The 22,625-nt window shown below is 55.7% G+C and overlaps 8 protein-coding genes across 8 annotated transcripts; 4 read left to right on the forward strand and 4 right to left on the reverse strand.

Annotated features, from left to right (window-relative positions):
* Nucleotides 1–1,968: 1,968 nt before the first annotated feature.
* On the forward strand, nucleotides 1,969–2,279 carry BO70DRAFT_397150 (uncharacterized protein; the record flags this gene model as incomplete). The annotated part of the gene is made up of 2 exons (XM_025546673.1): nucleotides 1,969–2,133; nucleotides 2,262–2,279. The coding sequence occupies 2 exons, from the start codon at nucleotides 1,969–1,971 to the stop codon at nucleotides 2,277–2,279; spliced, it is 183 nt and encodes a 60-aa protein (XP_025398695.1).
* Nucleotides 2,280–2,618: 339 nt separating this feature from the next.
* On the reverse strand, nucleotides 2,619–4,369 carry BO70DRAFT_338067 (cytochrome P450; the record flags this gene model as incomplete). The annotated part of the gene is made up of 6 exons (XM_025541180.1): nucleotides 2,619–3,007; nucleotides 3,070–3,684; nucleotides 3,729–3,797; nucleotides 3,870–3,942; nucleotides 3,987–4,112; nucleotides 4,157–4,369. 6 exons carry the CDS (start codon nucleotides 4,367–4,369, stop codon nucleotides 2,619–2,621), a joined length of 1,485 nt encoding a protein of 494 aa, XP_025398696.1.
* A 327-nt stretch (nucleotides 4,370–4,696) lies between these two features.
* Nucleotides 4,697–7,692, reverse strand: BO70DRAFT_380257 (snoRNA-binding rRNA-processing protein PWP2; the record flags this gene model as incomplete). The annotated part of the gene is made up of 5 exons (XM_025545400.1): nucleotides 7,634–7,692; nucleotides 7,434–7,546; nucleotides 6,888–7,383; nucleotides 6,586–6,833; nucleotides 4,697–6,539 (listed from the first exon to the last, which is right to left on the reverse strand). The coding sequence occupies exons 1-5, from the start codon at nucleotides 7,649–7,651 to the stop codon at nucleotides 4,697–4,699; spliced, it is 2,718 nt and encodes a 905-aa protein (XP_025398697.1). The 5' UTR covers nucleotides 7,652–7,692.
* A 339-nt stretch (nucleotides 7,693–8,031) lies between these two features.
* Nucleotides 8,032–9,972, forward strand: aspC (septin CDC12). Its single transcript, XM_025543413.1, has 7 exons — nucleotides 8,032–8,222; nucleotides 8,299–8,312; nucleotides 8,363–8,405; nucleotides 8,458–8,620; nucleotides 8,679–8,989; nucleotides 9,038–9,546; nucleotides 9,656–9,972. Exons 1-7 carry the CDS (start codon nucleotides 8,181–8,183, stop codon nucleotides 9,723–9,725), a joined length of 1,152 nt encoding a protein of 383 aa, XP_025398698.1. The 5' UTR covers nucleotides 8,032–8,180; the 3' UTR covers nucleotides 9,726–9,972.
* A 222-nt stretch (nucleotides 9,973–10,194) lies between these two features.
* BO70DRAFT_397154 (WD40 repeat domain-containing protein) lies at nucleotides 10,195–11,632 on the forward strand (the record flags this gene model as incomplete). Its single annotated transcript, XM_025546674.1, has 4 exons — nucleotides 10,195–10,249; nucleotides 10,325–10,684; nucleotides 10,834–11,415; nucleotides 11,610–11,632. 4 exons carry the CDS (start codon nucleotides 10,195–10,197, stop codon nucleotides 11,630–11,632), a joined length of 1,020 nt encoding a protein of 339 aa, XP_025398699.1.
* Nucleotides 11,633–14,981: 3,349 nt separating this feature from the next.
* Nucleotides 14,982–16,515, reverse strand: BO70DRAFT_353391 (ACT domain-containing protein; the record flags this gene model as incomplete). Its single annotated transcript, XM_025541829.1, has 3 exons — nucleotides 14,982–15,960; nucleotides 16,003–16,385; nucleotides 16,471–16,515. The coding sequence occupies 3 exons, from the start codon at nucleotides 16,513–16,515 to the stop codon at nucleotides 14,982–14,984; spliced, it is 1,407 nt and encodes a 468-aa protein (XP_025398700.1).
* A 2,874-nt stretch (nucleotides 16,516–19,389) lies between these two features.
* Nucleotides 19,390–20,052, forward strand: BO70DRAFT_362836 (uncharacterized protein). Its single transcript, XM_025543414.1, has one exon. The coding sequence runs from the start codon at nucleotides 19,480–19,482 to the stop codon at nucleotides 19,840–19,842; it is 363 nt and encodes a 120-aa protein (XP_025398701.1). The 5' UTR covers nucleotides 19,390–19,479; the 3' UTR covers nucleotides 19,843–20,052.
* Nucleotides 20,053–20,146: 94 nt separating this feature from the next.
* On the reverse strand, nucleotides 20,147–22,539 carry BO70DRAFT_362837 (SKIP/SNW domain-containing protein). The gene is made up of 3 exons (XM_025543415.1): nucleotides 22,385–22,539; nucleotides 20,850–22,271; nucleotides 20,147–20,701 (listed from the first exon to the last, which is right to left on the reverse strand). Exons 1-3 carry the CDS (start codon nucleotides 22,526–22,528, stop codon nucleotides 20,528–20,530), a joined length of 1,740 nt encoding a protein of 579 aa, XP_025398702.1. The 5' UTR covers nucleotides 22,529–22,539; the 3' UTR covers nucleotides 20,147–20,527.
* Nucleotides 22,540–22,625: the final 86 nt, after the last annotated feature.

Consider the following 22,625-nt stretch of genomic DNA (forward strand, 5'->3'; position numbering starts at 1 on the left):
CTACAACTACGGAAGACCCGTGCATATTAGCGGGCACGAGGACGGCAGGGTGAACGGGTTGATTGCCGCTGTGAAGGGCCGGGAGCCCGAGTTTGGACGAGAGCGTGCGCGGGACGCTGAGCGTCTCTGCCCGTATATGCCGTCGTTCGCGATCGCTCGCAGCCTGCGCCTGAATGCTCTGGTGCTGGCCAAGATCACGTCTTCGTTCTCTGTGGATATCGAGGGGCAGCGTGTCAACCTGGGTCTCAATCTGAAGTTTGAGGCGCGGAAGCAGAAGGTCCTCGGCTATTCGCGCCGTGGCGATTCCGGTTGGGAGTTCAGCCCCAAGGCCGTGGAGCTGCTACAGCAGTACATGATCAAATTCCCCGAGTTCATTGCGGGCATCCAGCGCAATCCTCAGAATGACCGGTACACGCCCACCGACTTCTACCCCGAGGAAACTGCCCTGCTGAAGATGAAGGAGATTCGGGACTGGCTCAAGTCCATGGAAGCCAAGAACTTCGAGCGGGTCCCTCTCGAGGCGGAGCAGCTCGACTCAGACGTTGTGAAGATGATCGAGCAGGATGCCGACCAGCTCATCCAGAGCCAGCCGGCGATGCACGCCAAGAAGATCCGCGGTGTCCCCCGGGGAGCGCTCCTGCGGCCGTCGGATGTGGAGCAGCGACTTGGAAACCAGACCTTCAAGCTTGGCGACCGCGTGGTGTACGCGCAAGACTCGGGCAAGGTGCCGATTGCGACTCGCGGGACGGTGGTCGGTCTGACGCGCACGCCGCGCGCGATTCTCCTGGACGTGGTCTTTGACGTCTCGTTCATGAGCGGCACGACGCTGGGCGACCGCTGTTCCCCGTTCCGCGGCCAGACGGTCCTGGCTTCATCGGTGCTCAACTTGTCATACCGGCAGCTGATTGCCAACACTCGCGCGGCCAATGAGCAGAACCAGTCGCAGGCCACGCCGCTGACGGTTGCAGGGTACGGAGCCCCGCTGGGGCCTGGTGGACAGGGACAGCTGAAAGACGCCCCGGCACCAGCGCCTTTGGGACATTCCTACCGTGGAGCGGTGGCAGGCATGGGCAACGGGCGCGGACGGGGACGGGGTGCCAACGGAGCGGGTGCGCAGACGACGCTGCCCTTCCGGCCGCACTCGCAGTTGGATGGCGCCGGTCGTGGTCGCGGACGCGGAGGAATGAACGGAGGAGGCCGTGGGCGCGGCGCAGCGGGTCGCACTCGCGGCGGATATGTTTCTGTGGACAACACCGACCCGAACGCCGGGGTGATCAACAACAACCCCAACTTCCGGCCCAAGAACTACTCGCAGGTGCCTCCGCCGCAGGCCTTCAATGGACGTGGCCGGGGACGCGGCGGGAATCGGGGGAATGGATTCAAGCCTCGTGGACGGGGTAGAGGAGCGGCCGAGGGCCAGCCTAGCAGCTGATTAGCGCAGCAGCAGAGCACTTCAGTTGGAGCGACTCGCTGGGATGACTGGAGCTAGTTAGATGATGTCTGTGACGGGGTTGAGCAGAGTTGGACAAGGCTGGGTGGTGGTACTGAGGGTCGAGCGAATATAGAGGTGAATTCCTGATGTATAGCGCGGCTGTATCTCAACGATGTTGGAATGGTGATTGGCGCAATGACAGGCATAGTCTACTAGTCTAGTCTAGAACCAAGAATCATGATCAGTTGACGAGCAGAGCAAGATTTCGATTCATCTGAAAATCCGTGATGTCGGACGTACCCCGATCCGAGGATGGATAATAGAATAATTATCCGGATGAAGTATAGTATTTCCTATATAGTATATATAACCTCCAACATCTCTCCTCTCCTCCCCCATCCCCCCTTTTCACCATATACACCAAATACCCCCCCCCCCCCCCCCCGCCCCTTTCCAACCCCAAAAAAACTGAATGACCCCAATCCCAACCCCATTCACCCCCCTCCCCCTCACTCCCAACGCCCCCCCGGCAACGCATGGGGCCTCTCCTCTTCGGCCCCAACGCCAACGACCTTGGGATGCTCAACCTGATCACGCCGGAGGTAGTGCGACGCGCCACGGCCGAGGAGATCCGCGAGGACGTGCGCATTCCGCTGGACCTGCCGCTCGACACGATCCGGCAGTCGAGTTACGGGAGACAGGTGTTTCAGCATCGCGGCGGTTCGTGAATAAGACGCCCAGGGAGGTGAATGATGATGTCGTGGTTTTTTATACGTTGGGGGGGGGGGGGGAGGTTGCAGGTTGGCTAATGTGTTGGTGTTGGAAGCAGGGGGTCTGGGGGGCATAAACCTTCGTTATAAGAGTATATCAGAGTACTTGGGAAATGCTCTATATAGTGGGTAGTGCTTTTTAAACGCATTCCTGATATATTCTGCCGGGAGAGGGGATCTGGGGGGTTTGGCCCCCAGTATCTGACTAGATATCAGAGTAATAGCTAGGATTGTTTTGTACGTGAAAGGGTTCTAGGCTGGTTAGGTTGCATACTGGTGGTGAATCGATATGGGTGTATACCAAGCAAGCTGTGGTTACCTATGGATAGAGGGTTCGGCTAGGATCAGATTACAGCGTGCATTCTGATAATCGTGCCAGTCTGTCTCCTAATCCTTCAATCCCCTAAGCCTATTCATCATTTATTTGTCCCATTTCTCTCCCTCATCACCACCCGCACAGTCGTATCTGGCAGAATCTGCTCCCCAGTTCGTACATTCGCTGGCCTCCCCCGACCCTCGAATTCAAACTCATACCCCTGCAGCAGACGGCTCATGATCAGCTTTGCTGTATTCACCGCGACAACCCGTCCCGGATATGCTCCCCGGTCAAACCCAAAATGCAGGCCCAAGTCCGGGTTGGCGCTCGGGGATTTGTACCAGCGGAAGCCGTTAAACTCGTCCACCCCTGGCACGATGGCTGGATCTCGCGAGATAGGACCCGTCGCGAAGCAGATATGCGCCCCCTTTGGGATGGCGAGGCCGTCCGAGAACATCAGCGGTCGTTTGACGATGCGGTGGACGTTGACTGTCGTCAAGAGTCAGTAGTCAGCACTGGTCACTATCTGAGTAGAGGGCTTGACGACTCACTCTCCTGCGACGGATTCCACCGGCACGACTCCCGCAGAAAGCTATCCAGCAGATGCTGCCCCCGCAGACTGCCCTGCTTGACATTCTTCCATCCGTCTCGGAACGTCTCCCGGATCTCCTTGCGCAGCGGCTCCAGATACTCCGGGCGAGCGATCAGATCGTACAAAGCCTGCGTGAGCAGCACAGCACTCGAGCGGACCATCGTCAGACTGGTGACCGTCATCAGGTCCCTCGCGATGAGGGCCGGGTCCCGGTCGAGCGCGTTACCCGCCAGATCCATCGTCCACTGGATCAAGTCCTCGTGTTTCCGGAAGTACGGGTCGTTGAACTCGGCATACCGACGGCTCTGGATCACCGGGATCAGGAGCTCGTGCTGGACCCAGTGAAATTGGTGCTTGAGACGCTGCACACTCGGGAGGAATCTGGCGACTATGGGACGGAGGAAGCTCGGGAAGGGACGGAGGGTGGTCATGGCGAGGTCCATGTTGGTGGTGTAGCTGGCGACGACGTCGAGCCATTGCTCGTCTCGGCAGATTACGTCGCCGACGGTGATGCAGGAGACAGAGCGGCTGACTAGGCGCAGGACAGTGGTGTAGAGGTTGATGGGGGTCCAGTCTAGATTGTTGGCTGTGGTCACTCTATAGGGGGTAGGGACGTACCTTTGCACGATGGGAGCTCGACGGTGATCGCGTGCTGTAGCTCAGCGACCACCCGTGGGATGATATAGTCTGGATCGTCAGTGGTGTCTTTCAATTCGAGGGGGAAGATGATTCGAGGAACACATGACTATGTGAACATACCCAGCACCGGATTCATCTGAGCCATAGCCTGCGCAGCCAGACCACTATCAACGGTACACTCGCCCAACACATTCTGGCACGTCAGAACCCATCACCACAAAGGCACGCCCAACTCACTTTGAACTCATTATCTACCAGACCCAGCTTCTTCGGCGACATCTGTCGCACTTCATCAAGGTACCTGGCCGGCAAGACGATCAAGTCGCCGTCGGGCTTGAGGATGCGGAAGGGTAGGTTCTTATACTGTCGATAGTCAGTGACTGTATGTCTCGCGCAGAGACGCAAACCTTGTCATAGCCCTTCTGGATCTGCACGTGTCCGACCACGTAGAAGAGCCGCCGGTTGACGAAGTTGGGGAGCAAGCGGCCGTACTTGACGGCGGGGATGTCAAGACAGTCTGATGGAGTGGAATTGACGAGGAAGAGGGCGGCAATGACGATGAGGAGTGCATACCAGGCGGGGATGTTGGATAAGGAGACAAAGAGCTCTGGGAGATCCATATTGTCGAGGGCGTATGGGAGGGGAGAGTGTAGTTGGGAGGAATTGGAAAGAAGAAGAGAAGAGAGAAGAAAAGACAAGAAGACGCGGGGGGTTGCCCGAAGAGGAAGGCACAAGTCCCCCGGGAATCAACAGCAAAACTGCATTCTACTGTACTTGTACTCTTACTACTCTGAGTGCTTGTGCCGATCCAGCCCATCCAGCTGTAATGTTCGTGATTATCCGGTGTATATGTACTACAGAACCTATAACACAGCAGACTCCCAACTTTTCTCCCCAGGTATACCAGACAACGCCAGCGCAAATGCACAGAAAACGGTACAAACAAACTACTCAAGGCCCTCCCACTCGCCCTCACCCTCACCCTCGCCCTCGCCCTCCCCCTCCGCATCCGACATCTGGTCGTCCACAGGGGCCACCACCGCGTCCAGGGTCTTGAACCCCAGATCCGACTGCTTCTTCACACTCAGCACGGGCTGCGAGAGCAGGAAGTTGAGGTTGTGCAGGTTCTTCTCCGCGAGCCGCTTCAGGCTGTTGTTGATCTCGTCCACGGCGCGCTGCACGGCACGCAGCTCCGGCGCAAACGTGCCCGCGTTGTCCTTGAAGTACCGCCCGTGGCTGCTGAACAGCGACTCGATCCACAGCAGGTTGAACTCCAAGTGCGGCGTCTCCTCCGCAGCATGCGCCACGAAGCGAAGCAGACGGGGGAGATAAACCGTAGGGACAGCCCGCACCACATGGGGCACATCCGCTGGGGGAATGGCCTCGTGGACGGCCCGGATCAGCGCCTGCTCGTTGAGTCGGAACGCCATGATGAACGCCTTCAGGAACGTCTCCTCGTCGTTCACCTGGCCCGTGGCCGCGGCCCGCTTGGCGCCCTCGAGGGTCTCCACGATGCTGCTCGGCGTGATGGAGATGTCGAGGTCATAGGGGTCGAAAACAAGGTCCGAATCCAGGCTGTAGATGAGGAGTCCCTCCGTGGAGGCCGCGCAGAAGGCCCGTCCGGTCGGCGAGAAGTCCACCGAGGCAACGCGCACCTCTGGCCGCGTCGTGCGAACCCCCGGATCGCCGCGCTTGGCTCCCGGCAGGTTGCGGTCGACGCGCTCCTCGTGATCCGAGGCCTCGCCCGTTTCGTCGATGAGGCCGGCAGGGCCGGCTTCCGTCATGTTGCGGCTGTTGAGGATCTCCTGGGTGCCGTCCAGCGAGGTGTTCACGGACACCGTGTACTTCTTCACCATCGAGCCCGTCGCCACGTCGTACATGCAGATGTACTTGCTGTTGCCCGCGGCCAGGATGCAGGTGCCGTCGGAGCTGTATCTGATGCAGTGGAAAGACTTGGTGCCCGCAGCGTTCGCGGCGGTTTGCCGGTCGGTGATCTTGCGCCCGCCGGACACATCACGGCGGCCGTCCACTCCACCAACTTGCACCGCATTTTCCACCGACCAGAAGCTGAGTTGGCCGTCCAGAGTCGAGGCGGCAACCTGCTTTCCATCCGGCCGGAACGCCACACTGAGCACGTCCGCCTGCAGCTGCAGGGGCTCACTGGTCTGTGTCCGTCCGAAGATGCTCCACACACGCAGAGTGCGGTCCCAACTGCCACTGACCAGGTGGTTGCCGTCCGCCGCGAACGCCAGTGAGACAATCGGGCCTTCGTGGCCGGCCAGCTGGTCTAGCAATTGTCCGGTCTGGACGGACCAGACATGGATATCGAACGAGTCGGGAGAACCGGCGCAGACAACCTCGCCACTCGGGTCGACAGCGAGGGACGAGAAGGACAGGCGAGACGGGGCAGTGAACGTGCGGAAGTTTCGGTAACGGATGAGATCCCACGCTCTTATCGAGCCATCCATAGATGCCGTGAACAGGACGTTTCCCTTCTTGGAGAACTGGCATGCCGTGACACCACTGGTGTGCTCCGTGAAGGTCACCAGGCAGAACCCAGATTTGACGTCCCAGACCTTGATCTTTCCGTCGTCGGCCGCGGTGACGATCCTCTGGCCGTCGGGGGAGTAGGCCAATGCGTTCATGGAGTCCAGATGGCCCTGCTGTTTCAATATGTACGACTCCGACTGCCATTCCCACACCAGCAGCTGTCCGTGCTTGGAGGAACCGAAGGCCAGCCACTCGCCGGACTTGTTTATCGTGATGCAGTCGATATTGCTCTGGGAAATACTGCATACTGTCAGCTCTGCACCATCACCACGCACAGAACACATACCTCAGCTGGTGAATCATGTTGAACTCGGGCAGGTCATAAAGCCCGAACAACCCATTCGAAAACCCGACGACCAGCAGGTTCGAGGGCGCGTGGAAGGCGGCGCAGTTGACCTTGGCGTCGTTCTGCATGAAGAAGTCCTTCTTGACGATGCGCCACCGGGCATCCGCAATGTCCTCCATCGTGTCCGGGTCCTTCTTGGTCGCGTATTCCCACCGGAACAGGGCACCGTCCGAACTGACCGTGTAGATCTATACGATGTTAGACGTGCCCGTGCCTGTGTCGTCGTGCGGGTGCTGACTTACCGATTCCTGATCGGCGGAGAAGTATGCTGCCTTCACGCCCTGGCGATGACCCGCCAGGGTAGTCGGCTCGAAGCCCTCCTCCGGGTCCAGACTCCAGACGCGGGCGGTCAAGTCGCGGGACGCAGTGAGCAGGAAGCGCGAGTCGCTCGACCACTCGATACTCTGGATGATGTCGAAGTGGCCGGCCAGATCGCGGTGTAGAACGAATGGGGCGAACTCAACCTCACCATTGTTGTCAGACCCCGGGGTGGACGGGGTGTGCCAGAACTGCAGACGGCGACCGACTCCGACGGCGAAATGGCGGCCGGACGGGGAGAACTGGAGGGCGGAGACACGGCCCTTGAAGGAGAACTGGTGGATAACGAGACGGCGGAGGAAGTTGGTCAGGATGGCACGGCCATTCTCGTCAATGGTCAGGAGGAGGTTTCCGCGGGGTGACAGGGCGAGGCGGTCGATGTTGGTGCGGTGGCTAAAGGGTAGAGTGTAGGAGGTGTTGCTGGGATGGATTAGTCGGGTCAATTGCAACAGGTCGAACGGGCAACGTACTGGACTAGGTCGAAGACGGAGACCTGGTTGCCCACCGGGGACAGCAAGCAGGTGCCATCGGGGGTGAACAGCAGATTCCCTTTGCGATAGACCGTACCCAGTAGGTTGGAGAACTAGATCGTCAGTACCTTGACTGGATGGGCTGGCCCAGGAGGGGGGTTGGAGGAACCCCTCAGAAAGCCACATAGCGCGGAGCTCACCTTGAAGTCGGTCTTCATGGTCGACAGCCCGATCGGGGGAGACCTTCAGCAGCAGGGGCTTAAAACAGAGTCGACGGAGCTGATATTCGGCGATCTTCAAAAAAATCGGGTTGCCCAAAGCGGGCGATAAGAGCCGGATCAACGGCTGTTCCGCGGCCGAGGCAGTAGTCTCCAATAGTGCTAGCGCCATCCGGGGCCCATGCCTGACGCCAGGCCGAAAGGGGCAGCGGTGCCTGGGGCAGCAACGGTCGATTCAGGGGCAGCCGCCAACAACGCCTGAACCGCCAACCGCCAACCCGCCCGCCAACCAGCCAAACCAACCAGGCCAGAAGAAGGCACCTCCTCCTCCACTTCCTCCTCCTCCACCTCCTCACTGCCTTGTCCCTTCCTCGACGGCACCCCCCCCCCCCTTCCTGCCTCGTCTTTCTCTCGTTGCTTTTCCTCCTCCGTTGGCTCTTCTCCGCAGGCCACGGTTGTTCTGCTCTCTTTCCCTCTCTTTATTTACTCTACCGACGTGCTTCTTTGAGCAGCTCACCCCTTAATCATCATGGCCTCCACCGAAACTGCCTCCCCCATTGGCATTGCCAACGTAAGTGATCCTGATATCCTAATATCCTGATAGCCAACGGCCGGCGAAGATTTGGTGCTGACGGATTTCTCCATAGCTCCCCAACCAGCGGTATGTGTCCGTGCCGGACCAGCACCACGACCGATACTGACTAGCACCAGGCACAAGATTGTCGCCAAGCGGGGTGCGGCCTTCACCATCATGGTGCGTTCCCTGGATCCGATACAGACACAAGAAAGCATACTCATCCAGACAGGTTGCTGGTGAATCCGGCTTGGGAAAGACCACCTTCATCAACACCCTCTTCTCCACCACCATCAAGAACTACGCCGACCACAAGCGCCGCCACCAGAAGCAGGTGGACCGCACCGTCGAGATCGAGATCACCAAGGCCGAGCTGGAGGAGAAGTTCTTCAAAGGTGCGAGAGGCCTGTCTGCGTCTGCGTCCGGAACGCCGCTAACCTCGGCCATCCACAGTTCGCCTGACCGTCATTGATACCCCCGGCTTCGGAGACTACGTCAACAACCGGGACTCCTGGCAACCCATCATCGAATTCCTCGACGACCAACATGAGTCGTACATGCTGCAAGAGCAGCAGCCCCGCCGGTCGGACAAGATCGATATGCGCGTGCACGCCTGCCTGTACTTCATCCGCCCCACCGGACACACCCTGAAGCCCCTCGACATCGAGGTCATGAAGCGCCTGAGCTCCCGCGTCAACCTCATCCCCGTGGTCGCCAAGGCCGACACCCTCAGCCCCACCGACCTGGCCCGTTACAAGCAGAGAGTGAGCCTGCCGAGTGCGCATCCCAAGGTACAGGCTAACGCTGGCTAGATTCGCGCCGTCATCGAGGCCCAGGGCATCAAGATCTACACCCCTCCCATTGAGGAGGACGACGAGCACGCCGCTACCCACGCACGCAGCCTGATGGCTGCCATGCCCTTCGCCGTGATCGGATCCGAGAAGGACGTCAAGACCACTGACAACCGGGTCGTCAAGGGCCGCCAGTACGCCTGGGGTGTGGCGGAGGTTGAGAACGAGGACCACTGCGACTTCAAGAAGCTGCGGTCAATTCTGATCCGCACCCACATGCTGGACCTGATCCACACCACGGAGGAGCAGCACTACGAGGTGTACCGGGCACAGCAGATGGAGACCCGGAAATTCGGCGAGGCGCGGCCCCGGAAGCTGGACAACCCCAAGTTCAAGGAGGAGGAGGAGACCCTGCGCAAGCGCTTCACCGAGCAGGTCAAGGTGGAGGAGCAGCGCTTCCGCCAGTGGGAGCAGAAGCTCATTGCGGAGCGGGACCGCCTCAACAAGGATTTGGAAGCGACCCATGCAGCGTACGTTTGCCTACTCCTGCCCCGTTGCACCCTCTCCTGCTTTATCCCTTCCCGATCTCGTCTCCTTCGTTTATCCTTGTTTATTTTACTCGTGCTGACAGCGCTGCAGCATCAAATCCCTCGAGCAAGAGATCGACTCGCTCCAGGGCTCCTCGACCCGCAGCCACGGCCGTCGTTAAGATGCTGGCGCATGGCTGTCTGGACCGACTGGAAAAGCTGGCGTGTGCATTCGTCTCGACTAATATCCTTACTCTGACTACCCCCTTTAACTTTTCTCTATTCATTTTGATTTTCGGTTTTGCACTCAGGGCCGGGCCGAGGCCCGGTTGCTTGAGCCTGCTGGTAACTAGCGATGGTTTGACTACATCTTCGATAATAACCCTTGTACTCCGTAGCATGTCAATACAGATTTAATTGAGCACTGGAGTGGAGTATAAGTAAGAGTAGAAGTAGGCGTAAGGAGAGTATGGAAGTATAGAAATTAACGTTGCCTGAAATGCGGAGTTAGCGTTAGTTAGCCGTTGGATTTAGCTCCGGCGGTGAGTGCCTTAGGCCGTCCGGCTTCTTCAACAAGTCGGCATTCATCCGTCATCGCAAGACTAGAAGAACAAACATCATCCATCTGCCAGACAAGGCGGCACTTTGCCAATGTCTCCCAGCAGACTCCCCACTCGGCTCGTCCACACTCTCAAAACCCACAATGGTCAGCCTATCCCATCCTTTCCTAACATCTCTCACCCTTGCGATTGTACACTGACATACCCACCTATCTATCCAGCCCCCGTCAACGCAGTCACCTTCTCCAGCTCCCCAGGAACATACATCTTAACCGGCTCCTCCGACCGCTCCATCCACATCTCGCGCGCCATCCCGGACAGCAGCAGCAACAACAGGAACATCAAGCAGCAAGGCGCCGGCGAAACCACCGCCCCGATCCAGAAATACGAAGCTCACGGCTACTCGGTGCTGGATGTCGCCGTCGCAGCCGACAACGCCCGCTTCGCAAGCGTCGGCGGCGACAGACAGGTTTTCCTCTGGGATGTGGAGCAGGGAGGCACGGTTAGACGGTGGAGTGGGCATAATGCGCGCGTGGAGGCTGTAGGGTTCGCTGGGGAGGGGGATTCGGTTGTTGTTTCTGGTGCGTACTCTTCCTTCGTTCCTCCGTCTCTTATTCATCTGTCTATCTATCCAACTACCCATTCATTCATCCATCCTCCCGGATAATACTGCCCCACTACCACACCCCGCACGATGTATTCATAACTAACCCTGGGTTGGACGGGACAGGCAGCGCCGACACCACCATCAACATCTGGGACACGAAATCGCACTCGACCAAACCGATCCAAACACTCACCGACGCGCGCGACACCGTCTCCTCGCTGCACGTGCACATGCCCACGTACTCGATTGCGAGCGGCAGCTACGACGGCCACGTCCGCGTGTATGATCTCCGCATGGGCAGTGCGACGGTCGATGTACTCGGGTATCCGGTTACGAGTGTGCGGTGTTCCGCGGATGGGAATGCTGTGTTGGTTTCTACGCTGGATGGGAGGATTCGGATGTTGGATCGCGCGGATGGGAAACTGCTGAAGGGGTTTGGGGGAGATGATAATGGGGGTGGTATGGATGATGGGAGAAAATACCGCAATAGCGAGCTGCGGATTCGATCGGTATTTGCGAAGAACGACGCGGTGGTGCTGAGTGGCAGCGAAGCAGACCCGTCGACCGGGCAGGCCGGGATGTTCGCGTGGGATGTGCTGAGCGGGGAGGCCGTCGCGGGGGTTCCGGCCGGGGAGGGCGTCAAGGCCGTCAGTGCGGTGGCGTGGAATGAGAGAGGGGGATGCTGGGCCGGGGGTTGTTCAGATGGTATGTTTTCTTTCTTCTTTCTTCTCTTCTCTTTTTGCTTTGTTTTTTTTTTTTTTTTTTGCCAATCTGTTTGTGTAAGATGGCTGGCATCCGGCTATCCTTGCCGCGCTATTTCTTTCCTTCCGCTGCTTATCTACTGCTTACTGCTAGTTCTGGTGGCGTCTCCATGTGCTAACTCTATCCTCGACTATCAGGAACCGTCAAAGTCTATGGCTAGCTGGAGCCTTGCTGACAGGGATAGTCTGTTAGTCTGTGCGTGCTGAACTAAAGTGGGAGGGAGAGAGAGGGAGGCAGTCAGCCTCAGCCACCACACCACCACCACCACCACCACCACTCAGACCTCCACCGTCCAACCTGACCTGACCTGACCAGACCACATCCATCACGATCACTAGATAGGCCCTAGCAACCCTGTATTCCCGCCCGACTGGCCGCCACAAACGCATGTGCGTTGCCGTCAAATGCGAACGGATGTTCTCAGCCTTAGCCTTGTTGCCTGCTGCACGCACGCACGCACGCTCTGCATCTATCCGAGACATCCATCATCATCCACCATCATCCACCGTCCATCCGTTCCACCCGTCAGGTGGTGTGGTTGCACCGCCGCGACAATAGACTTCTGTCTTCTGCTGCGGATATCGTCGGCTGATATTGTCAGCTAGATACCTACCTACCTACTACCCTCCTGCGCAGCGCGAGCTGAGCAAGCTGAGCAGATCAAAAGCCGAAATTACGTCACCGTCAGCTGTGGTGCTCAGATCATCAGCCCTCAGCATAGTATCGGGATCGGGTGTTCCGGTTGAGCGCTCAGACGGATTTTGGCTGTTGCTGTTGCCTTTGGCTTTGGCTTTGGCTTCTGTCTTCTGATTTGGTTAGTTTCAGACACGCGCACACATGTACGACGGAGTACGTGCGTACATACATACATACCGGCATTTGCTCTCGCCTGCCTACAGTATCTACCCACCTACCTACCTACCTACCTACCTACCTACCTACCTACCTACCTACCTACCTACCTACCTACCTACCTACCTACCTACCTACCTACCTACCTACCTACCTACCTACCTACCTACTTGTCCAAGCTACTCGATACTGGATACTCGATACTCGATACTCAGCACCTGTACGTACATACGGTAGGTACCGGTACCACGTGGGACCTGGGCCTGGGCAATGGAGGATTAGATCAAGACATAGTGGTAATTATCGCGGCTCTGCTACCTACCTAGTACCTACCTAGTACCTACCTTAGCACCTACCTACCCTCCGTACTACCTAGCTAACTACTGCCTGTATACTCTGTACCAACCTATCAGACCCGCCCTTTGACTGGGTCTAGACATTAAGGTTTTTTGTCTAGAGTCGATTGATTAATTAATATGGGCTTTGATGATGGTCATCCTGGCTGGGTCTGTCTGGCTGGTTAACGGGTGTGTGTGTGTGTGTGTAGCTACTATGATCCTAGGTAGTAGTAGGATCAATTAAATACCACATGATCTTTTTCTTTCTTCTTTGTTATTTCAGGCGTGTCATTCAGTCTTATTTGTCTCATATCTCTACCTGTCTAGGTACCTACCTACCCACCTACCCACCTATTATCTATCATTGTTACAACCGACCGACCCTATCTCGATGCGTTTAATCAGCCGCCAGACGGGCAAATATACAGAATAGATAGATAAATAAATAGATAAGAGATGAACATGAAAGAATTTCCTTCGGTTTCCATCTCATCTCATCTCATCTCATACAATCATATCATACCACAAACCTTCAGTTCAGTTAGTACTACTACCCACTGCACCTACCAGGTAGGTATAGCTCGCTTCCACCTACCAGACCAGAACCTTGTTCTGGTGATAAAATAGAACAGAACAGAATTATAGAGTCGATGATATCGCCCTTGTACCCCGTGCCTAGACCAGAAACTCGGTACTCGGTATGCAGGTTAATTATCATTATTATTATTATTATCATTATTATCATCATTAAGAAGATGGATGACGAGATATGATGAGTTCGGGATTTGCTCACTCACTCACTCACTCACCCACTCACCCACTCATACACATAAGAATAGAATAGAATAGGTATATGATCAGTCTGATCGGTCCAGCCAATCTGTGGTGGCGTACGGACTACGGAGAGAGTATAATAATAACGCAATATTAATAGACAAGACACTAGCCCCTAAACCCTAAACACTAGTTACTATAAGTAGACAGTGACAGAAGTACCTATCTATGTATCTGCTTCTCGGTTATTATCGCCTTGCATCGCATCGCATCGCATCGCATCGCATCTCCGTATCGGATCATTTGCCTCAAGCTGAGGCAACCAACCTTGCCTAGTATAGTACTGTAAGAGATGATATTCGCGGGATATGCATACTTACAAGGCCTTCAGTTGTGAAGTCCAGTCCACCTCCTCCCGGGTGTACTTGAGTATAGTATATAAGTAAGTAGTAGTATATGGGATTCTAGAGGTCCGCAGGTAACTGCGGGTAGTAACTAATGTAATGTTAGCCTTTTCCCTAGGTTGGTGTCTTACTTACACTACCTATCTACTTTATCGATCAAACTTTCCCTCAGGCTGTCTACCTATATACCTATCTAGCCTAGGTACGGTAGTATGTACCCCAATCCAACCACCTACAAAACAGTAGTAAATCATAAAAAAAAAAAAAAAAATTCCAGTGGCAAATCCCACAACAAGCCCGCCAGCCTGTAAGCCAGCTGCCAGCTGCCAGCCAGCCTAGACATCTCCATACGAAAACAATAATATAGAATACGAGAGCGCGGGTCCAATGCGGAAATTGGATGAGTGAATCCCAAGGTAGCTAGCTAGCTTACCTAGGTAAAAGTACCTTCCTTAACTACCTTAGGTGCCCGCTTCCGCGAGTGAAATATCAAGTGTCTCGTATTAGTGTGTAACATGATACAAGAGTACTACAGAGGGAAATTAGGGGAATTGGGATACAGGTAGAATTCAAGACTTACTTTTGCTTGATTCTGCTATTTGCTTCTGCTATTTGCTAGCTAGCTATCATCCATCCATCAACAATGACAACGGTAATGGCAAATTGAGTATGGGTATGGGTATGGGTATGGGTATGTACGGTACGTCACAATCAAAAACGATCAAGAAATAAAAAAAAAAAAGATGCAGAGAGGAGAGACAACCACCACCACAACCAGATGCATAACCATCAAAGTAAATGCAATAAAATCCGTGTGATGCAATCCACATGAGTATGTAACTTTCACGTAAAAAAAGTAAAGAAAAAGAAAAAAAAAAAAGAAAGAAACTTTTGATATGCAATCCCAAACGCCAAGGCTTGTATGGGCTGTGAGTCAGTCAGGGGACCATCATCAACAACAAAAAGTGTGAAAAAGAAAAAAAGACAAGATAGAATCCCAATGCAAGAAGAGCAAATGAGTTTTAGGCATCCGTAACCGTAACGGGAACCGTAAGCGTGAGTCATTAAGAAGACAATCAAGAAGGTAGTATCAAATCAACCAACCACCAAATGGAGAAATCAATGCTGATAGGCAGAGTGGCTAAATTTCCAACGCCTCAAACGCTTTTTCCGGCTCATGGCTTTCCGCCTCCAAAGCATCGACGGCACGGTTGAGCTCGTGCTCGCCGACGATGATTGTACCGGCGCGGGCGGTGCTCAGGAAGCTGATCTCGACAGCGTCAAGCGAGGGATCAATATCCGGCTCCAGACGGTGGGTGTTATACCCCGGGGTGGAGCCGAAGGGGCGCACGGGCCCACCGGAGCCGTAGCTGGAGGAGAGGAGGTTTTTGATGGTGCTTTCGAGGGAGGAGCCGTTGCCGTTGAAAGACTGGGAGAAGGTGGTGGAGACGTCGGTGGTTTCGTCATCGTCGTCGGCGTCGTCACGGTGGTGGGTGGCGTCGGCGAGACGGCCGGCGACACCGCAGACGATTCCGGTGGCTTCGAGGGGGAGTTTGCGGAGGTCGAGCATGATGGGGACGAGGATCTCTTCCTTGGAGCCGAGGAGGAGGCCTTCTTCGTCGTCGGGGCCGTTGGAGAAGCGCGGGAGAAGCCGTTTCTCGAGCAGCAGGGACGCCGCGGGGTCGGCGGCGGTGAGCGTGAGGGAGAGGAAGCGCGGCTTGTCGACGACGAGGGTGGTGGTGAGGGCGTCCCGCAGGATGGCGATGGAGCTGGTGTCGCTGCTGTAGCGGTGGTGGGCGGCGCATTGGACGAGACGGAGGGAGCGGTCGACGGAGGGGACGATGTGGTTCTTGCGCAGCGAGGAGAAGGTGCGGGTTTGCAGCTCGTCGAGGGAAGAGGGCGGCGGCGTGGCCGGGGGTGAGCCCAGGCTGCTGGCGGAGCGAGATGAGACCGGGCTGAAGCAGGTGTACTGGGCTTGGTTGTTGTTGATGAAGGCCTCGGTGGTCATTTCGAACTGGAAGCCGCGCTTCTCCAGGGCCTCGATCACCTGGGTCTTGCTGCGGAGGGGCACAATGATGTAGTCGGAGAAGTAGGTGGAGATGAAGAAGATGGAGCTGGGGCTGTTAGTGATGGAAGCTCGAGGATTGGAGGGAGGTACGTACATTCCGGCCATGGCGAGAGGGCTGGTCAGCTCGAGCACGCGTTGGCCGGCCTCCAGCCCCTCCCCGTACACCTGCATGGCGATGAAGTCGTCATGGCTGATGGACAGGCGGGTCTGGCTGGCGGTGTTACTCTGGAGGAACTTGTCGACCAGGGGGGCGAAGTACTCTTTGGCGAGCTGGCGGGGGCACATGATGGAGCATTCCACGGGGGTGATGGAGAAGTTCAGGAAGGCGGGAGGGTGAGGGGAGCGCGTCTCTGCGTAGCCATCGTCCGCGAGGGAGTCCGCGATGGGAGACACCTCGTGGAAGAGTAGCTGCAGGATGGGGTTGAGGAAGAAGGGGTAGAGGTCCAGAGGGATGTGCACCAGGGCCAGTCGGTCTTCCTGTATTTCGACGACGGTGGTTAACGAGACCAGCCGGACACGAAGGGCATCCATGGCGAGGCGGGCCGTTGGAGTATAGGCTTACCATGAACTGGACCTGGGCAGAGATGAGAGACAGAGACTGCTCCATCTTGCAGGTGATGAAGGACTTTTAGAAGGCCGGGACTTTGTATTGAATGATTGCGGGTCCTGGACGTAGTACGGCGAGAGGAGTTGAGGAGGGTGCAGTGACTGAGAGAGATGGGAGCCTCGCAATTCAGGTGACGACGGCGATGACGATGGCGGAGGGTATTTAGCAGGCCGAACAGAGGCCGATTACTGAGGGAGAGTTGAGGATGTTGGGATCAGGTGAGGCAGACAGGCAAACAGGCAGACAGGCAACACGCCAGGCACGCGAATGACCGCGGCATTCACAGCGGCAGCAGCTAGTAGTCAGTGCAGTGCAGTGCAGTGCCGGGCCGTGCCAATGGGCAGGAGTGACGCAATTCCTTGTTCCTGGGGGGGTTTTTTCTTTTCTTTTTCCTTTCTTTTCCTTTTGCGCTTAAGAGGCGCATTCATGGTTCGGGCACGGGTTACGCCATTGGATCAGGGGATGGTATCAATGGGGGGAGGCAAGAAGGGATGACGATGAAGGCAGCGGGCGGCGGAGGGATAGAGGCGAGACAAGCATTGGTTGCAGATCGGATCGATCAGGCGGGGAGGAAGAGGGTGGATGATGATGGAGTTAAAAGGGAGGGAGAGGGTCAGGAAGGAGTGGGAATTGGAATGGATTGAAAGTGGAGGAGAAGGAGGAGAGAAGAGGAGGAGAGAAGGAAGTGATGGTGTAGAGCAAGCAAGCAGGTGACTGACTGGCCGGCCTCCCCAAATTGGGTCAATTTGCGTCTCCTCTTCCGGCCTTTGACTCAGCCTTTGGTGCTCCCCTGTCAGTGACTCAGTCCCAAGGAACCAACCACTCGCAGGAGAGAGAAAAAAAAAAGATAAAGATAAAAAAAAAAGAAAAGAAAAAGAAAAAAAAAACCTAGGGACCGTTGCCTCAAGAAAAAAAAAAAAAAAAAAAAGAAGAGGGGGGAAAAAAAGGAAAGACAGTCGATGAAGGAAAGCAGTGTGATTGGCCTGGCTGACAAGAAAGAGGAAAGTCTTACACTTGAGGATCCCAGATAGATAGATAACTAACTAGTGCTGTGTCTGCTGTCTGCTGTCTGTCGCGATTATTTCCCTTTTCTTATCCTATCCTCTCCTCTTGACTAACCCCAATTATCTCCAGCTCCACCGACCCAGCAGCTTATCAGCAGCGCCAGCAAATCCCCTCCTCTCGATCGCCACCCCGCGCTAGGCGCCCCTACCGAGTTGCCCTGTGCGTTCTGTTCTGTCTGTCTGGACGCTGGCAGTCTCCCCCCGCACTGGCCAGGGGGACAAGGATGTTGTGCGATGAACTGGGAATCTAGTCAGGCACCACGGTCGCATACATCACACAGTCCGTAGATACGCTGCACTCTGCAGCCATCTTTTGCTGGGGATCCACGGGGGACCCGCGGGTCACGATGAATCAAACAAACGGCGATGCGCCCGAGGATCTCTTTATCAGGAAGATTCTTCCTTTCATCCAAAGTACGTACGTAGACTACAGGACACTGCCAAAGGCGGTGAAGAGGGCCATACCCCTCCCCTCCACTTCAACCAGATCAAGCCAACCTTCTCCTCATCTCCTCCTCTTCTGCGCTTAAAGCGCTCTCCCAAAAGTTGTAAACCCGGATGATCTCCGTCTCCGTCCCCCCCAGACTTCCCAACCCTCGCACGGCCCAAAATCAATCCACCGATCAATCAATTGGCGCACGCACGTTATCGCACGATTGGGATCCACGCAACCACGGCTGTACGTCGTCGGTTTGGGATGGGGATGGGGGTCGGCCAATCAGTCGGCTGATCCGGATGATCGACCCGAGAGAGTTGGAGGGTCATCCTTGGCTTGCCTGGTGGACTTATCTCTGGGTGGGTGGATGACTGCGTGCAGCTGCGTGCAGTGTGCTGCAGTGTGTGTGCTGCAGCGCATCAGGCCATGTATCCTGATTTATTCCATGGGAGTAAGCTGATTACTTAACTAGCAGTCGCAGACAGCTAGTAGTCAGGTATCTGGTGGGATGGTGGGATTCTAATGCCCAACCAGTTAAATGTACCCGATTTAACCACGTTTGTAAGTAAGTTGACTAACATTGCGATGCCATGATTTTTATTCTGTTGGGATATAACTAACTATACTATGCTCTAATATTAACAGTGTCTATGCCTAAGGGTGGATGTCTTAGGTACCTACTCCCTACCTATCTCCCTAAGCAGCTAGGGTAAGCATCCTCTCTACTAGTTAGTTATCGGGATTGGTTGAATTCTACTAGAATACCCACAGACACGCAGCAGACAGCAGACAGATAGATAGATACTTTGTATCCATACGGAGTACACCCCCCAACCAATCCCATTCCCACTACGGCGCAGCAGTCTCAGCAATATATTTATTATCTAGTCACGCAGCAACCACCCCTCGCCACACACAACATGTCTATCCTAAACTAACTACCCGGGATCTGGTCTGTTTCACATCCCGCTCATCTCATCTGCAAGTGCGACATGATCCTTCTGCATGGTACTCCATAGTATACTATGCAGTGTACAACTGAAGAATTTGCTGCAAGTCCTATCTTCTTAGGATATTCAACCAGATCACACTTTCCTCGACTTCGGAACTTTCCCTTCCTGGCACAGAGGGGGAGGGGGAAAACACAATGTTTTTTTTTTAGACTATAGCATAGCATAGCAGGGACTGCCAACTGGGGAGGGAGGGTGTATCTGCTTTCTGTATTCTATCTTTGTTCTTACTCCATTCATACGATATCACTGCTAAATCCATTACAGCACCCCATCCACTGCATCAAGCCAATCACAGCATCGCAATAATGCACAAATCGAATCAAATTAAATGTAGTATCCGCCCCACCCTCCAGGCCCACCCCATCATCCTCATCATCATCCATCATCCATGAGTCCGAGTCTGACATGATCTCCATTATTATCATTCTCCCAGTCCCCAGTGCAGTGAATCATGATCCACACAGTTGGATTGGACTGGGCTCTTCTTTCTCTATTCCATTCTATTCCATGCCCTGTGGCATACATCCATACATACATACATACGTACATCCGTGGAAACCCCAACCAACCAACCAACCAACCCACCAACCAGTCCCGTCCCGTCCACATCTACACAACATCAACAAATCCACTTTTACCCTTCCCAGCTAGGCTAGACAACCTCTCCTCCTCCTCCATTCAATCCAATCCTAGGGTTCTAGAGAAGGATGGTAGGAATGAGACCGGGGAGGAATCCAGCGTAGTTAGCTACACCGTCCGTGCTGACGATGGAAGGAACCGCACGGGATCCTCGACGAAGATTCCATCGGGCTAGACAAGGCACAAGGCAGGAGGAGACCCCGACTCGGTCCTGGATCCGATGTTAATGGGAATGGGGAATGGGGAATGTCGTCGACACTTGGTCTTGGTCCAGTTGTCCCGATTGGTCGCCGGGGAGGGAGGAGGACGGCTTTATGGATATGAACCTGAATATGGATATAGATATGGATATGGATATGGATATGCCGGGCTCGGACTATGCGATGGCGCGGGGGGGGGGGGGAGAACTAAATAACTATGTATACTGTGTATACTATGTATACTATGTATAGATTGATGGTTCTTGTTTATGAAGCCAGGAGGTGTCTGGTACTGATACTGATGTGGAAGGTGGGTGGGTAGGTGGGTAGACAGACAGTAATGAGCAGGTTTGAGGGTGGGTAGGTTAGGCGATACTCAATCATGACTTCGATAGTGAGTATCCGAGTATCTACAGCAGAGAAAAGAAAAGAAAAGAAAAGAAAAGGTGATCCATCATCCTCCCTCTCATCACCCATCTACACTCCCCCCCTCAAAACAATAATCTCCCCCAAGACAACAACAACAACAACACAGATAAATTCAAATTCAAATTCACCTTTTCATTGAATAAAAAACACCCACAACACCATAATGCACATACATACCGGGAATACCAAATCAATACATACAGCTCAGCAAAGGATGGAGGGATGAATGAATCAATCGTCGTCCACTCGGGCGCGCTTCGACCCACGCTCGCGCCCCGACTGATCGACCTCCTGGATGCCGTAGCGCTTCTGGCCGGCCCCCGACCCGGCCGTCACGTCCGCGATCATTGTGTCGATGCCGAAGGGGTCGGAGTCTTTTTCGAATTGCACGGGGCCGTCGCGGGACTGGTTTTTCGTCAGTGAATGTGTAGATGGATGGAGATGGAGATGGAGATAGAGAGGGTGAATAGATTGATGGATGTGATGAATGTAGACAATGTAGAAGTGGAAGGGATAGATGTAGACAAAGGTAAAGGCAGATGGATGTGCTCACCTCAGCCAGGTCCGCTCCCCGGAACCCTTCTTTCGCCTTACCCAGGACCTCAAAGCGGTTCGACTTCTGGATCCTGTTCATCTCGCCATCGCCCGCCTCCTCGTCCTCATCATCGGCCTGCGCCCGCGGACGATAGATGCTGTTGATAGCGTCCTGCGCAGCAAACAGCGGCTTGTCGTAGGGATTATCCTCATTGAACCCGGTATCCATGCCACTCGTCTGGTTGAAGAGACGAGAATCGTACATGGACTCAGACGCCTGGGTAGGCTTGGCCAGGCCCAGGGCGACCTTCTCGGAGATATCGCGGTTCTGCTCGCGGGCCATCATCTGGATGCGACGCTCGGTGCCCATGCGCGACTGGCGAAGCTGGCGTTCGTTCTCCTGGCGGCGCTCGCGACGCATCTGCTCGCGCTCCCGCGCCGCCTCCTCGCCCTCGCTGACACTCTCCGGCGTTACACTGCGACTGACACTGCGCGACGGCGAGCGCGATCCGCCCCGCGAGTCCCGTCTCCCACCACCTCTGCGTTCCTCGCGGGCCTTCTGCGCCAACGCCCGCAAATGATCCTCCTTCAGGGCCTTCTCCTTCTCCGCCAACTTCTGCTGCATCTGGGCGCGCAACCTGACCTCCTCCCTGGCATGCCTATCCGCAGTGAACAAGGCCTCGGCAAACTGCGCAAACTTATCGTTAATCGTCACATCCTGCATGCCTCGCCCATCGGCCGCCAACCGCTTATCAAGGGGAACCGTATAACCCTTGGGATTCTTCCAATTCGAGACGGGCGGAGGAATCCTCCAGGCCTCCTGATCCTCAGCCGTCAACTTCCGCGGCGGGGAATGCATAACCGGCGGGGGAGGCGAGGGCGGGCCACGGGGAATCTTCTTATGTTTAAACTTGGGCGGCTCCATCGGATCCTGCTGCCTCTCCACGATCTTCATAATACGATCATTCTTCCTCTCGGTATCCCCCATCTGATTCGCCGGGGTGTAGCGCACGAACGTCGGCTCGGCGCGCTTGCCCGTGCGCACGTTCTTGGGCTTCTGGGCGGCCACGGCCCCGTCAACCAGACTGGCCAGGGCGTTCTTGGTCTTCTCCATCTGCAGCTGGACTTCTTCTTCGGAGGGTCGGTCGAGCGAGATCTCGCCCATGTCGACGCGCTGGCGCAGCGGGATCAGGTCCTTGAACGACGCGTGCACGATGTGGCTGTCGCTGTGTCCGCGGCGCGCGATCGCGTCGTACTTCACTTTGCCCTCGGCGTCGACTTGCACGGCGAGCGCGTTCGAGGTCGATGACGTGCCCTTTCGGCCCATGTCGAGCGGGTATTGTGCGACGAGGATCTCGGGGAACGCGCCGCCGTCGCCGAAGTCTTCGGGTGCGCGGGGACGCCATCCGCTGCGGTTTTGGTAGGGGGGAGGGCCGGTTCTCTGGGAGGTGTTTGTTAGTGAGGGGGGTAGGTGAGGTAGTTGAACAGGGGTGATGATGATGATGATGATGATGATGATGATGGGGGAGTGAGGTGTGGTGATGGTTGACATACCCGGAGAACAACCTGCGTCTCGTCCAGCTGGCCCGGCCCCACGATGCGCGGACCGCGGGGCTGGGCGTGGAGCGGCAGCTCCTCCTCGCCGGTGTGCTTCGGCTTGGGAAGAGACTTGAAGAGACCCTCGGCGATGGAAGCCATTGTGGACGTGGGGTGGTGGATGGATGGAGGTTGAAGAGGCCGGATGGGCTTTTAGCATGCAGTCACGTGGGCGGTGTGACGTCGCCACTCCTGCTGC

Source organism: Aspergillus heteromorphus (genome assembly GCF_003184545.1).
Source record: "Aspergillus heteromorphus CBS 117.55 chromosome Unknown BO70scaffold_15, whole genome shotgun sequence".
Lineage (NCBI taxonomy): Eukaryota > Fungi > Ascomycota > Eurotiomycetes > Eurotiales > Aspergillaceae > Aspergillus > Aspergillus heteromorphus.

What these genes read in the sequence shown, in the direction of transcription:
- aspC (XM_025543413.1), top strand. Translation starts at nt 8,181, where the DNA reads ATGGCCTCCACCGAAACTGCCTCCCCCATTGGCATTGCCAAC. An exon ending in GTGCGGCCTTCACCATCATG is followed by an intron (nt 8,406 to 8,457) that starts GTGCGTTCCCTG and finishes TCATCCAGACAG; the next exon opens with GTTGCTGGTGAATCCGGCTT. An exon ending in GGAGGAGAAGTTCTTCAAAG is followed by an intron (nt 8,621 to 8,678) that starts GTGCGAGAGGCC and finishes GGCCATCCACAG; the next exon opens with TTCGCCTGACCGTCATTGAT.
- BO70DRAFT_362836 (XM_025543414.1), top strand. Translation starts at nt 19,480, where the DNA reads ATGATCCACACAGTTGGATTGGACTGGGCTCTTCTTTCTCTATTCCAT.
- BO70DRAFT_362837 (XM_025543415.1), bottom strand. Translation starts at nt 22,528, where the DNA reads ATGGCTTCCATCGCCGAGGGTCTCTTCAAGTCTCTTCCCAAGCCGAAG. An exon ending in AGACGCAGGTTGTTCTCCGG is followed by an intron (nt 22,272 to 22,384) that starts GTATGTCAACCA and finishes AACACCTCCCAG; the next exon opens with AGAACCGGCCCTCCCCCCTA. An exon ending in GGGGAGCGGACCTGGCTGAG is followed by an intron (nt 20,702 to 20,849) that starts GTGAGCACATCC and finishes ACGAAAAACCAG; the next exon opens with TCCCGCGACGGCCCCGTGCA.